Raw genomic sequence first — 13,892 nt, 5'->3', positions numbered from 1 at the left:
GCATGACCATGATATTGTCTTTTGAGACAATAGAGAAAAGAGGAAGGGTCCTTGCTGGAGGGATGGCTTAGGGGTTAAGGCACATGCCTGCGAAGCCTAATGACCCAGGTTCCATTCTCTAGGTCCCACGTGAGCCAGATGCACATGGTGGCGCATGCATCTGAGTTCGTTGGCAGTGGCAAGAGGCCCTGGCGTGCCCATTCTCTCCCTCTTCCTCTGTCCCTCTGTATCTAATAAATAAATAAAAGGATAAAAATATTAAAAAAAAAAAAAAGGAAGTGTCCCAAACCCTTGGGAATGCCACTCTGAGCTCCTGACCAATCCCTTATGGGGCGAAGTGGCTCCATCTCTGGGCTATGTTCATTGAACTGTGTTTGTTTTTAATAATTTTTTTTGATTTTTTTTTTTCCAGGTAGGGTTTCACTCTATCCCAGGCAGACCTGGAATTCACTATGGAGTCTCAGAGTGGCTTCAAACTCACGGTGGTCCTCCTACCTCTGCCTCCCGAGTACTGGGATTAAAGGCGTGCACCACCACGCCCGACTGAGTTTTTAAACTTTTCATTGACAACTTCTGTACATACAGACAATATACCATGATCATAATCCCCTTCCTCCTTTTTCCCCCTCCCAAATCCCCCTCCGCCAAATCCCTTCTTTTTCTAAATTAGTCTCCCTTCTTCCTTTTCCTCTTCCTCCTCCTCCTCTTCTTCTGTTTTCTTTTTCAAGGTAGGGTCTCACTCTAGCCCAGGCTGACCTGCAATTCATTCTGTATTCTCAGGGTGGCCTTAAACTCATGGCAGCCTTCCTCCCTCTGCCTCCAGAGTGCTGGAATTAAAGGCGTGCGCCACCATGCCTGGCTGCTGTCTTCTATTTTAATGTCATCATCTTCCCTTCTTATTATATAGGTCTCATGTAAGTGGCATCAACCACCGTGAGGACATGAATACCTAAAAATCTAATCAAGAGCTGTGGAAGTCATAGCCCTCGGTGGGGGTGGGGGGTACTACTACTGTTGTCTGGCTAAATGGATATATTATATTCGCCATACTAGTCTCCGCATAGTTGTTTATGCCCACATATTAATGCAGCTCACACTTTTGGTTAGAGAAGCTTCTCTTTTCAGTTAGCTGTGACCACTGGGGAGACTCAAGAGTCACCAAAATGCTGACAAGTGACAGAGGAGTGCTCAGGAAGTGAGCCACCTCTGTCACACCCTCCAAGGCTCAGGGACTATTGCAGAAGAGGTGGTGGATAGAATGTAAGAGCCAAAGGAAGGGGAAGACTGTTCACAATGCTATCTTCCGGACACAAAGTGAGCTGTATTATTATTACTATTATTTAATCTTGCATGTGAACTTGAACCTGGAGGCCAGGAGTTGTCCTTCACCTGCCTAGGGCTGGGTCTTGGCAAAGCCTGGCCCTTGGATCTAGAAGAACCTTCTTTCCCTAGATAGGGGTAAGCCATGTTAACCCAGACTGAGTGGGAAAAGAAGGAGGCATGCTTGGGCCTCCCTGTCAATGTCATGGGCATTAGCTGGCTCTGACACTTGTTTTCTTGGTGGCTGAGGGAGAGACGTGTTCATTGTGCTCCTGCTAGGTGGCAGGGGAAGGACATTGAAAAGTGACAGAAGCATTCAGGGAGTGAGGTTCAAAGCCAGACAGACTCAGAGAACCAGGTACGCCGATATCCTACCTGCGTGCTCGGGAGTTGTCTGAGCGTGTAACTTGCTCTCAGAGTAAGCACTGTTTTGGTTGTGAATGACAATGACTACAGCTCGCCTAAGAAAATACAAAATGTTTAAGGAGACCTCCAGATAAGTCCGTGGGTCTTCAAGCACAACTAACTGAAAATCAGAGGAATTACGGGAAAACCTTCAATTCCTTTGCTCTCCATAAGAGTTGCGACTCCCGAGAGCTCACAATTATTCAAATCGCAGGAAAGTTTATTTTTCCAAAGATAACTCTAAGCAGCTGCTGCATTCACATCTGGCAGCTGCTTTGCAAACAAGCTTTTATGACTTTCTTTTAAAAATGGATTTAATGGACCGAGCACACTTAGACAGGGAAGAGAGCAAATGAATGCGCTGCATGGAACACACGTCCGTTCGGGCCATCCGTCATTGTGGAAGCCACTCGACCCTCAACTTCTCTAATTAGATGACATCGCGGCTCCCATGCAAAGGCCGCAGTGGATAAATTAGTACTTGGTAAGTGCTTTGAAGATGAAAATCACGATATGAGTAATAAGCAGGGGCTCTTTTCCTTGCACTGGAAACCGTGTCTTTTGTGTTTTCTCCCTGTGCTGTGAGTCACCTGGCTTACCATTGCAGGGAGGAAACCCCCCCCCCCACAAAAAAAAAACAAACCAAAAACCTCCTCTCCCAGAGGAAGAGCCAGAGATGCACAGTGGTGTCAGGCTTTTATTTGACTTACAGGTGAATCAGGAAAGAACTTGCTCTTTCAGAGCCATAGAAGAAATAATAAACCCAATGCAGTTGCTGCCTGTGGATGCTAGCCGTATTTTACACGAATTTATACGTTAAGAAAGCACGTGAAAATGGCCGGGCATGGTGACACACGCCTTTAATCCCAGCACTCAGGAGGCAGAAGTAGGTAGGAGGCTCTCTGTGAGTTCAAGGCCACCCTGAGACTCCACAGTGAATTCCAGGTCAACCTGGGCAAGAGTGAAACCCTACCTCGAAAAAAAAGTCACATGAAAATGATCTTGCATAAACATTCATGAAGAGCAAATGTCCCCCGTGAGCACTGAAGACAGAAGTCTCACCTTGTCCCTCGTGAGACCATGGATCGCTTCTTTCTGGGTGTGCATTTACTTCAAAATCTGCATCTAATGCCTCCAAAAATACAAATAAATAAAACCAAAGGGATACTGAGATTCGTCTGCTCCTAGGATGTGTGTGTTTGTTCCGGAAGCAAGTTAAGACTGCAGGTTTGGATATAAACTTGGGCCAGATTGAATCATGTCTTGGCGGGGTGAATTTTGCCCTTTCCTGAGTGGCCCCGGTAGCTCCCGGGGCGGCGGGGTGGCAAAGAGAAGAGACGTGGTGACGCCATCTAAAAGATGGCGGGGTCTCTCCCCTCACCACTCTCCTGTTGCTTGTCTTCTCTTGCATTGCTTTGCCACAGTGTAATTATTCCTGTGAGTTGACTCACTGTTGATGGGTGACAGCGCCTCCTGCCCCCCAGGAAGGTGACAGATCCTCAGGGTGAACGAGGGTCCCGGGCCACCGTCTGCTAAGCTCCTAAGCTCCGTGTCACGCCAGAGTGTAGAATGTGGCCGTCACTTTCAACCCTGGCAGTGCCCTGTGCTCAGTGTCACCTCCAAACTGGTCACAGCTGAGGGAGGGGGCCTCCCCTGTGTGACTAAGCAGGGCCACCCTTTACTGAGGTTTGGGTGCATGTGGGAGACAGAACCACTGGTCGCCACGAGAGAGCCCGACATCGGGAAGGACAAGAGAATGGCGGGGTTCTTAGGAAATCATTACGCTTACCTGCTTCCTGCTGGCAGGTACTCAGCGCCACAGCGGAAATATACGTGCTGCAGACACAGTGTGGCGTCAAGGAAGGTGCTTGACATTATACATTACAGTACTTGGTGATGTTTCCCTGATGTGACCTTCCCCAGGGCCAGAGAGCCGGCTGGGTCGGAGGGACACCTTGTAAGGATGTGGTCATGCAGGCAGAGGTGTCTCACTCTGCACCCTTTTTTTTTTTCTTTCCCAAGGGAATTCACCCCAGCCACAAATAGATAAACAGATAAATAGACATTAGAGTTGATACTAATTTGGTTGCAGCTGCACATTTAGTACGTCATTCACATAGCTCTCCAAGCAGAGTACGCCTACATCTTTTATTAACGGAGGATTTTTTTTTTAATAGTTTGCCTCCTAGGAGCCAAAAGCAGGGCCAGTACTGTAGATTAGAATCAATTCAGTGGAGGGAAAATAACCTTCTGGAATAGATTTTGCCTTCCCTGGGCACGTCGCAGGCATTAGCAGTAATGGGAGCCGGGTCTGCGCATTGAGAGGAGATATCTAGTACTTCCCCAGCCAGCCTCAGCCCGGGCTGGGTGGTCCCATGACCTTCCCAGAGTGCACGTGTGTATGGGGTGGGGGGAGTCTGGATTTGTCGCCTTCTAACTTCATGCTGGAATGCACAGGACAAACAGGCATGTGTATACACACACACACACACACACACACACACACACACACAATGTTCGTTCATGGGGGGAGAATGATGGGAGGGAGAGAGAGAGAGAGATGGGGAGATTGCCTACTTGTGAGCTAGTGGAAGATGGGGAGCTCTGAGCCTTCAAGACATGAAGATCTTCTCAGATATTGCTGTGCAGTCTTTGTTGAGTGACAGTCACCCAGTTTGCTTGTTCTTTCCACACTCAGGGAGCACCAGAGAGGAACAGAGGAAGTCCAAGACTGTCATACTCCATGTGGCTGACAGTGCAAGTTTTCAAGCAAACAGATGATTCACAAAGAAATTAAGCCAAGTCATTGAAAGTGCTGGATCTGCCACACCAAATACCCACATGCTGTGTCTGTGTGTCTGCAGGCTCTGTTGCAGCTTATTTTAGAATATTATATTTTGGGCTGCAGAGATGGCTTAGTGGTTAAGGCACTTGCCTGCAAAGCCAGTTCAGTTCCCCAGCACAGAGAGAGAGAGAGAGAGAGAGAGGTATTGAGAGAGAAAGAGAATGAGTGCACCAGGGCCTCCAGCCACTGCAAACAAACTCCAGAACATGCGCCACCTTGTGTATCTGGCTTATGTGGGTACTGGGGAATTGAACCTGGGTCCTTAGGCTTCTCAGGCAGATGACTTTAACTGCTAAGCCATCTTGACAGCCCTTCCAGCTCTGCTTCTTTTTTTTTTTTTGGGGGGGGGGTTCAAAGTAGGGTTTCACTCTAGCCCAGGCTGACCTGAAATTCACTCTGTAGTCCCAGGGTGGCCTCAAACTCACAGTGATCCCCCTACCTCTGCCTCCTAAAGGCTGGGATTAAAGAGGTACACCACCACACCCGGCTACCATTTGGTTTTAAGAATGAATGAGATACTAGAGCAGACCATAAAGTATGCTCTTCCCTTCTGTTACGGAAGTAAATCACCAAAGGGAAAAGAGAAAGAAAAAAAGAAAGAAAGAAAGAAAGAAAGAAAGAAAGAAAGAAAGAAAGAAAGAAAGAAAGAAAGAGGGAAGGAAAGAAAGAAAGAAAGAAAGGGAAAGGAAGGAAAGAGAAATGAAGAAAAATAAAGGAAGGAAGAAGAGTGAAAGAGAGAAAGGAAGGGATGAAGGAGTGAGAGAGAAAGGAAGGAAGAACAAGTGAAAGAAAGGGGAAGAGAGGAAGGAATTTCGGGTTTTGCTCAGTGCATGGAGGACGGGCTCTTATCCTTGTCACCTTCCCAGAGCCCTGGGGCACTGGCCGGCACATCATCCTGCCAGCGTCCCTCCTCACTTCTGCAGAACCAGTAGAGATGTCAAGACCTTTCCTGCCCCGAGTCTCCCATGTGAGGTGCTTTGAGGCACAATCACGCCGTTCTGAACTAGAAGGCGACCGGGTAACGTACGTGCCCCGCACACGGTTCTGTGGTCGCCAGTGCAGAAGTCAGCCGCCCTTGACAGCAACGTTCAGAACCCCTTGGCCTGAACAGCGGCAGCCGTCACCTACCTACCCCCAGCAGGCCCACAACAGTGCCCCAGGGACGGGGCAGGCCAGAGCGCTCTTTGCCAGTGCTGCCAGACTTGGGACGTGTGGCGTTAGGCATGTAAACAGCTAGTGAACTTTCAGAGAGTACGTTCGCTTCGATAGTTCCCAGACCCGAGGGAGCTATATTTAGCTCAGGCAAGTTTGGAAATAGCTCCGAGGGAATGCAGTGCCATTCAAACAGATATTCATAGTACAAGGTCCTGGAGCAAGACGGAGGTTTCATCCGTGTCTGTTTGAAATTCCTGGAGGAAAACTTCAGTGTGGAAAGTCCTGGCGTGTGGCGTGTGATGGGACCACAAAGGGCAGCTACAGCTGGAGTACGAACTCCTCTCTCCTCTGAGCATCCCCAGTGCTTAAGCCCCTTGCTCCCTCCACCCTCCTTCCCCTTGACAAATCATTTCAGGCAGACCGTATCCATCTTTCCTTTTTGCTTCTGCGTAATGCATTAACAAGTCTCACAGTCTTCCTGTTGATCCCCTGGACATCTTCCCTGTGCTGTCAGAAAGAAATGCCTACCAAGGGCTGGAGAGATGGCTCAGCAGTTAGGCGCTTGCCTGTGAAGCCTAAGGACCCCAGTTGGAGGCTCGATTTTCCCAGGACCCACGTTAGCCAGATGCACAAGGGGGCTCAGGCGTCTGGAGTTAGTTTGCAGTGGCTGGAGGCTCTGATGCGTCCATTCTCAATCTCTCTCAAACTCTCAAATAATTAAATAAATATATTAAGAGAAAGAAACGCCTGCCGGGAAGTCTGCCCGGCATTGGAGGAGGAGCCTCCTTGTCTGGGTCACGGCAGCAGGTCCTGGCTGTAGCCTGAGGTTCCACTCCCCGATTCACACACACACACACACACACACACACACACACACACACACACACACGACACTGCACTGCACTGCACCTGAAGCCTTTGAGATTTTCTGCTCCATGCGTTTTATGTCTCATTCTTTCCCCTGCATGTCACATGCCTATCTGAGGGGCACAGGAGCATGCATCCTGTATAAGCACTGGGGAGGGTCCCCCACTTTCAACATGAGTAGAAAAGAGAGAGAGTAACACAAGAGAATCCATCTGAATCACGTCCCCTGCCCCTTGCAAGAGATCTGGACTCCCAGGGTCCTCTCCAACTCTAGAGCCTTCCTCGGCCTCCCTGGAGCTCACGGCCTGCTCCCCCAGGGTGGCTGCCCTCCTTCCGTTGGAGTCTCTGTAATGTTGTCAGCTTCCCTCCCCACCCCCCCCCCCCGGCCCCGGTTGAGAGCAGGATGAACAGATTTTTCTATTGTTGTTTGCGTGTTTGTTTAAGGCAGGGTCTCATGCTAACCCAGGCTGACATGGAATTCACAATGGAGTCCCAGGCTGGCCTCAAACTCGAACTCTCGGGGATCCTCCTACCTTTGCCTCCCGAGTGGTGGGATTAAAGGCGTGCACCACCACCCAGGGGCCTGTCTAGGTTCATCTACTGCTCATTATGTACGGCATGAGGATGGACGCAGGACAAACACTAATTAGCAACAAGGGTGGGGGAATTAATCGTTACCCTACTCCCTCCCCGCCCCCCCAAACATCACCACAACCACTATGATTTAGCTCTTATTTCCATCGGGTGGGAGAAATCAGAATTCGACATTTGTACATACAGATTATCTACAGCAATAAAAGAAAAAGAATAAAGTATATACAAATTCCCAAGTGGGGTGGAGATTTCAAAGGCAGGAGAAGTCTCACTCCACGGTCATGGGGAGAACAGTTGGTTTCTCGGGGAAAGTCTCTTCTTGGCCACATCCCCTGTCGTTAGAGGATACGCCCCCATCCAAGACACATCTGTCCACAGATATGAGAGAGAGATGGAGGCCACGGAACCCTGAGCCCTCTGGATTCTGGGCTGCGTCAGGTCATCTAGACCCACACTGGTTGGGGGGGTGGGCGGCCTTTGTTAGGTGTATACAGATGAGCCTCACAGTCTTTTCAGTCTCTCCAGAACAGATCTAGGAGCTTGCGGCCCAGGGGCTCCTGGCTCACCGTGGACCTGGCCTGGTTCCCTGAGCTGAAGCAGACACAGAAGCAGCTCAAATGACCAGGGGAGGTGGCCACCAGCGACCAAAGGAACCTGAGCAACTCCTCGGTGTTTCTTTTTCTGCTTTTACAAGGCAGGGCCTCGCTCTAACCCAGGTGGATCTGGAAGTCACTGTGTAGTTGCAGGCTGGCCTCGAACTCCCAGCCAGTCTCCCAAGTCTACCTCAGTCTCCCAAGAGTGCAGGGATGAAAGCGTGAGCCGCCATGCCCGGCTCAGTATCTCTTCTTAACACCACTCAAACCACTTCCAGAAACAGCTGCCTGTAGGGTCCCAAAGAAAGTCCCCAGAGAGAAGCTGGATGGTAAGACGAACGGGCAGTAACCCAGATGGAGAGAGACAGAGAGACACAGAGAGAGCCTCTCTCATCGAGGAGCCAGATGCAGGTGGCAGCCCCAGCCGGTACATGCAGAGCTGCTTGACTGTTGCCAAGCTTTGGGTTTGGCCCGAAGTTAAACTGGCTTCTTCAAGAAACAGGACCTCTCACAAGCCCCAGTCCCACGAATCAGCCATTGTCCATGAGTTTGAGTCGGGGGTTGATTTGCTGTTGTGTCTGGGGGAACCCCAAGGGCTTTGCGGCTTCACAGAAGACATCCTCATTTTAGCAGCAATCGGCGTTTTCTCCTCTCCTCCTGCCACGGTGATCAGATTAGCAGGCTGATCCTCCTCGGAGAACACGTGCCCACGGTCCCGGGAGGTACCGTCCATTTGCCTGTGTGATGGGTTTGGGGAAGGAGAAACAGGGATGCCTGTGTGAATGTGTCTCTTCCCTTCCCCGACCCTGGGAGGGTCTCTCCCACCACCACCAGGAGTAGCCACCCATCCAGCAGCAATGACCACGGGAAGGGCAGCACCGCGGGTCAGCTGGAGGAGGCCTGGCACGTGGCTGCGTACACACTGCTGCCCACGGTGGCCCCGCTGCTCAGGCTGTTGGTGGGACACTTGAGAGGTTTCATGCTGCTGTCCCTCTGGACGCGCAAATGCTCGAGCCGCCAGCGCTCCCAGCTCTTCCGAAACTCCATCTGGACCTTCGGTGGGAAAAGGAGAGAAACGAACGCTGTCATACGAACCAACCCCCTCATAAACTGGCCCCATTATTACATTAGCGGGGAAGGGAGAAAAAAAAATCCGCCACATTATATTAACAGATGCAAGTCAAGACCTTCGGGCGCCTAAATTAATATCCCAATAAAATTTGTTTCTTGTTGCCTCCTATTTTCTGCCTCTCCTCAGAGAATGGGTTTGCTGATCTAATTGGCCCTTTCCATCTCTAAACTCTGTGATTCCTCTAAGTACTTTTGACAATCCATCACAGTGTTATTTAATGAATGTGGGTGAGAATCAGGGGTAGATGCAGGGAGGCAGGGGGGGAGAGAGGGAATTGGGTAGGCGGGTCTGCCTAGAGAGCAAACTCTCACAGCAGACAGAACACACTTAGATGAGTGGAAGGTGATTGCACACCCTTAACCTGGTTTTGGTGCCTGCAGTAAGCTAAACTCCCTGAGTGTGTGTGTATGTGTGTGTACACGTGTGTGTGGCGGGCATCCTCCCACGGTGTTTCTTTTTTTTTATTTAAAAAAATTTTTTTTGTTCATTATTTATTTATTTATTTGAGAGCGACAGACATAGAGAGAAAGACAGATAGAGGGAGAGAGAGAGAATGGGCACGCCAGGGCTTCCAGCCACTGCAAACGAACTCCAGACGCATGCGCCCCCTTGTGCATCTGGCTAATGTGGGACCTGGGGAACCGAGCCTCGAACCGGGGTCCTTAGGCTTCACAGGCAAGTGCTTAACCGCTAAGCCATCTCTCCAGCCCCCACGGTGTTTCTTGATTTGTATCTTTCAGCCCCAGCAATCTCTTCCCCAAGCATCCACCCTCCTGAGGAGGCCTCATCTCTGTGAGTTTGTATGTGTGTGGGCACATGCGTGTGGGCACACATTTGTGTGTTTATGTAGAACAGAGGACAACCTTGGGGTTACCCTTACAAAGGCAGTCCGCAGTTTGACTGAGGGTCTCTCATAGGTCCAAAGCCCGGCAATTAGACTGGCCAGCCAGTAAGCTCCAGGGATCCTCCTGTCTGTGCCATCAACAGCACTGGGATTACGGGCGACGTACCCAGCTTTTACCCGGGCACCGGGATAGAATTCAAGTCCTTGTGCTTACTATGCAAGCACTGTACCAACCAAGCCATCGCCCCAGCCTCTCCCTGGAGTTTTTTTTTTTTTTAAATATATATTATTCATTTGTTTGAGAGAGAGAGGAAGAGGCAGAGAGAAAGAGGGAATAGGTGTGTCAGGGCCTCCAGCCACTGCAAACCAACTCCAGATGCATGTGCCCCCTTGTGCATCTAGCTTTACGTGGGTCCTGGGGAATTGAACCGGGATCCTTAACCGCTAAGCCATTTCTCCACCCCCCCCCTTTTTTTTGACACAGGCTCTCCCTCTGTAGCCCAGACTGGTCTCCAACTTGTGACACCACCCCCCCGCCTTAGCCTCCAGAGTGTTGGAATTACAAGCCTCCATCACTAAGCTTAGCCTTCTCCTGAGGTTTTCAGCTAATCCTCAAACCTCCCGGGGGAGGAAGGAATGAAGCAAAGCAAGGAGCCAGAAGTGAGCTGCAGCCCAGGGCTCCTCAACCTGGCTCTGAGCCTATTCCACTCAGGTGACACCAGCCAACCAGCATCCCTGCTGTACGGAGCTTGGAAGGCCTCCTCAGGAGGGTGGATGCTTGGGGAGGAGATTGCTGGGGCCAAAAGATACAAATCCAGAAACACCGTGGGCAGGCTGAGGAGATGGCTCAGTGGTTAAGGCACTTGCCTGCAAAGCCTCAAGACCTGGGTTCAGTTCCCCGGGACCCACATAAAGCCAGATGCACGAAGTGGTGCATGCATCTGGAGTTCATTTGCAGCAGCTGGAGGCCTTGGTGCACCCATTCTATCTCTCTTTCTCTCCTTATAAGTAAATTTAAAAAAAATTTTTTTTGAAGAAACACTGTGGGGCCCCAGTCCCTCGAGGGCATGGGACGTCACAGGCTCCTGTCCTGGCCCTGTGGTTGGAATTTTTGGAGAGACTTAGAAACCACACAGCCTGTCCCAAGGGTGTTATTCCCCTAAGTTCACTCTCCACAGCTGCTCTGATGTACCCAGCTCTTGCCCTCAGTCTTCCCACGTAGGAGTGTCTCGAATACAGGTTCCCATTAGGCCCAAGCCACCATGGGGGCTCGCTGCTAGCAGCTGTGATAAGGGGCTCTCTCTGCCAATCCTTGTACATGCCTGTAAGCAAACAGCTCTCCTCTCCCCCCCCCCAGCACCCCCATGTCAGCCATCTAGCCCAGCCCAGCCAGACCCCTTGTGTGATCACATGCCATCCCTTAAAAGAACTTCTGCACTGACTAGAGCTGAGACCCCCAGAGCCTTCCTGTCGGGACACCCTGGCATCCCAGGCGGCGTCATGGAGCCCAGGCTTGTCAGGGAGAGGGAAGGAGGCCAAACAGACGCTACCTATGGCTGCCCCGCTCTGTGACAGCACCCTGCCCATCTGAGGTCACGTGCCATGTGTACTGAGAGCTGGGCTGGGACGCTGAGACAGATGGCGGCCTTCCCACGGCCTTCCACTTGGAGGAGGTGGGGGAGAAAGGTGACCCTGCCCCGAAGGAGGTTGGGGGGGGTAAGGGCTGATGTTGCCCCATGATATCCACATGTATGTTGTGACATGTGTACACACACACTCACAACACACACAGAACCACCACTTAAGGCTGAGGAGATTGCTCGGCGAGTAAAGTGCTTGCCTGACAAGCATGAGGCCCCGGGTTCAGATCCCAAACACCCACACAAGATGCCCGGAATAGCGGTGCGTGGCTGTGGCCCTGGCACTGGCTAGGCAGAGAGGTGCAAATCTCTGGGGTTTACTGGCCAGCTAAATCGGTGTGCTCTGGGCTCAATGTCAGCCCTTGTCTCAACAGAGGACGTGGGAAGAGACTCAGAAGAGCACAGGCTGTCAGCCTCTGCCCTACACACACACACACACACACATACACACACACACACACACATGCCCACTCATGCTTGAGTGTCTCCTCCACACACACAAATAAACACGCACACACACACGCACAAAAACTGAAGAGCCACTATCTATAGGCCCATCTTGGTCCCCTTCCATGCCAACCCTGTGGTCACTCCCCTGTAAAGGTGAGAAAACAGAGGCAGACATAAACGATTTCCCCAGGGCCCGGCCGGGACTTGAGGCCAAGTCCAGATGGTAGCCACTGTCTGGCCTCCTTACTGTTGGTCTCCTGCCTGGCACAGCTCTTGAGGTCCACGTGGTTCCTGGCCATGTCTCCTCCCCCACTAGCTGAGATGGCCGTGACCACATATTTCAGCTCTTGCCATTAAAAAAAAAAAAAAAACAGTAAAGAGCCGGGCATGGTGGCACACACCTTTCATCCCAGCACTCGGGAGGCAGAGGTAGGAGGATCGCTGTGAGTTTGAGCCCACGCTGAGACTATATACTGAATTCCAGGTCAGCCTGAGCTAGAGCGAAACTCTACCTTGAAAAACCAAAAATAAACAAATTATAGGTAAATAAATAAGCTGGGTGTGGTGGCGCATGCCTTTAATCCCAGCACTTGGGAGGCAGAGGTAGAGGTAGGAAGATCGCCTTGAGTTCGAGGCCAACCTGAGACTACATAGTGAATTCCAGGTCAGCCTGGGCTACAGTGAGACCCTGCCTACCAACCATCCAAAAAAAAAAACAGTAAAGACCTCAGCTCCCCAGAATGACTGCTCTGAGACCGGGTCTAGTCATAGACTGCACCTGCTCCTAGCACAGGCTCAGTACATAGCAGGTATTCACTGCGTGGGTTTAAGTGAGTGAAATGAACGACTGAACCCACAGACAGGTCTCCAGCATCAGGGCCTCTCATTCCTCAGCGATGAAAATAAAACGACGACAGACGACTCAGGCCAGACACTTCTGCACAGTCTCACGACACCTCCTCCCTACCCTCTGAGCCCCGCAGCCACAAAACATGTCCCGTCCCGGGCACCTTCTCTGGCCAGACACCAGAGCCAGGTGGGGCCGGTTCACCTCCACTGACACCCCCTGGGTGGCAGAGGTGAGGGACGCAGGGTGACTTGCCCGCAACCTCGCAGCTCGGCAGCGCAGGGTGAGCCGGCGTGGTTTCTGAGCCACCGCGCTTTACCCTCAGACGTGAGGTATGTAGCAAAGCCGTCCCTAGGAGTCCCCTCCCCTGTCCCCTGTCCTCCATCCCCAGCAGCTGGTGCAGGCCTGGGCAGTCACAGGAGACCAAGGTTCAAGCCATCTTTTCTCCTCGGGTCACCAGTGCTTGGCATTGCCATGGCAACCCTGGGTCTGGAGAGCAGCTCTTGTGGACGGAGGCCTGAGAGCCATGTGTCTTTTGTAGACTGCTGATGGTGACATGTCTGTCATTGTGTCTGGAGGAGCCAGGGCAAGAGGAGTCTCTGGGGTGGGAAGTAGGTAATGGACGGGAAGGGGACAGGCTATGCATCCTGAGCAAAGCCTCTCGGACCCATATCACTAGCCTAGGGGAGCCTGAGGGGGGTGTGTCTATGGCCGGGCCTCATCCCAGAGCAGCAATTCTAGGGATTCAAGGTCTTTGCTTTAAAAAAAAAATAACATTTTTTATTTATTCATTTGCAGGCAGAGAGTGAAAGAGACCATAAATATGGGGATTTCAGGGCCTCTTGCCACTGCAAATGAACTCCAGATAAGTGCACCACTTTGTGCATCTGGCTTTGCGTGGGTACTGGGGGAATTGAACCCGGGGTCATTAGGCTTTTCAGGCAAGTGCCTTAACCTCTGAGCCAGCGCTTCAGTGAGGGGTCCAAGGTCTTCACTTTGCCATGAGCACAGCAAGGCTGCGCGCCCGTCCCTCCCTCCTCGGCGAAGCAGAGCCAGCCGTAGGTGGTGGGGTGACGAGCTGACCAGGCTTCAGAGGACAGAATCCAGGAGAAGGTGGCGAGCTGGGGCCCCGGGGAGAGTTCAGTGTGCCACCAGGGCTGTGGTGAGTGTGTGCCACTGTGTGGGTTTGGGGACAGGGGA

The 13,892-nt window shown here is 51.5% G+C and overlaps 1 protein-coding gene across 3 annotated transcripts in view; it reads right to left on the bottom strand.

The window, feature by feature from the left end:
* Window positions 1–7,340: 7,340 nt before the first annotated feature.
* Window positions 7,341–13,892, bottom strand: part of Glp1r (glucagon like peptide 1 receptor) — a 46,203-nt gene continuing 39,651 nt past the window's right edge. The window contains exons 13-14 of one of the 3 annotated variants that reach the window (XM_045157192.1): window positions 8,699–8,832; window positions 7,341–8,516 (exon numbers count right to left, since the gene is read on the bottom strand). In XM_045157192.1, the coding sequence (XP_045013127.1) occupies window positions 8,288–8,516; window positions 8,699–8,832 (363 nt within the window). In that variant the 3' untranslated portion in view covers window positions 7,341–8,287. Of the gene's footprint in view, window positions 8,833–13,892 lie in introns of all 3 variants that reach the window. The other 2 variants (XM_045157195.1, XM_045157194.1) reach the window with 2 other exon arrangements.

The sequence above is a fragment of the Jaculus jaculus genome, chromosome 8, assembly GCF_020740685.1.
Source record: "Jaculus jaculus isolate mJacJac1 chromosome 8, mJacJac1.mat.Y.cur, whole genome shotgun sequence".
NCBI lineage: Eukaryota > Metazoa > Chordata > Mammalia > Rodentia > Dipodidae > Jaculus > Jaculus jaculus.
The sequence above is the reverse complement of the archived record's forward strand: the minus strand, read 5'-3'. Positions and strand labels throughout refer to the sequence as shown.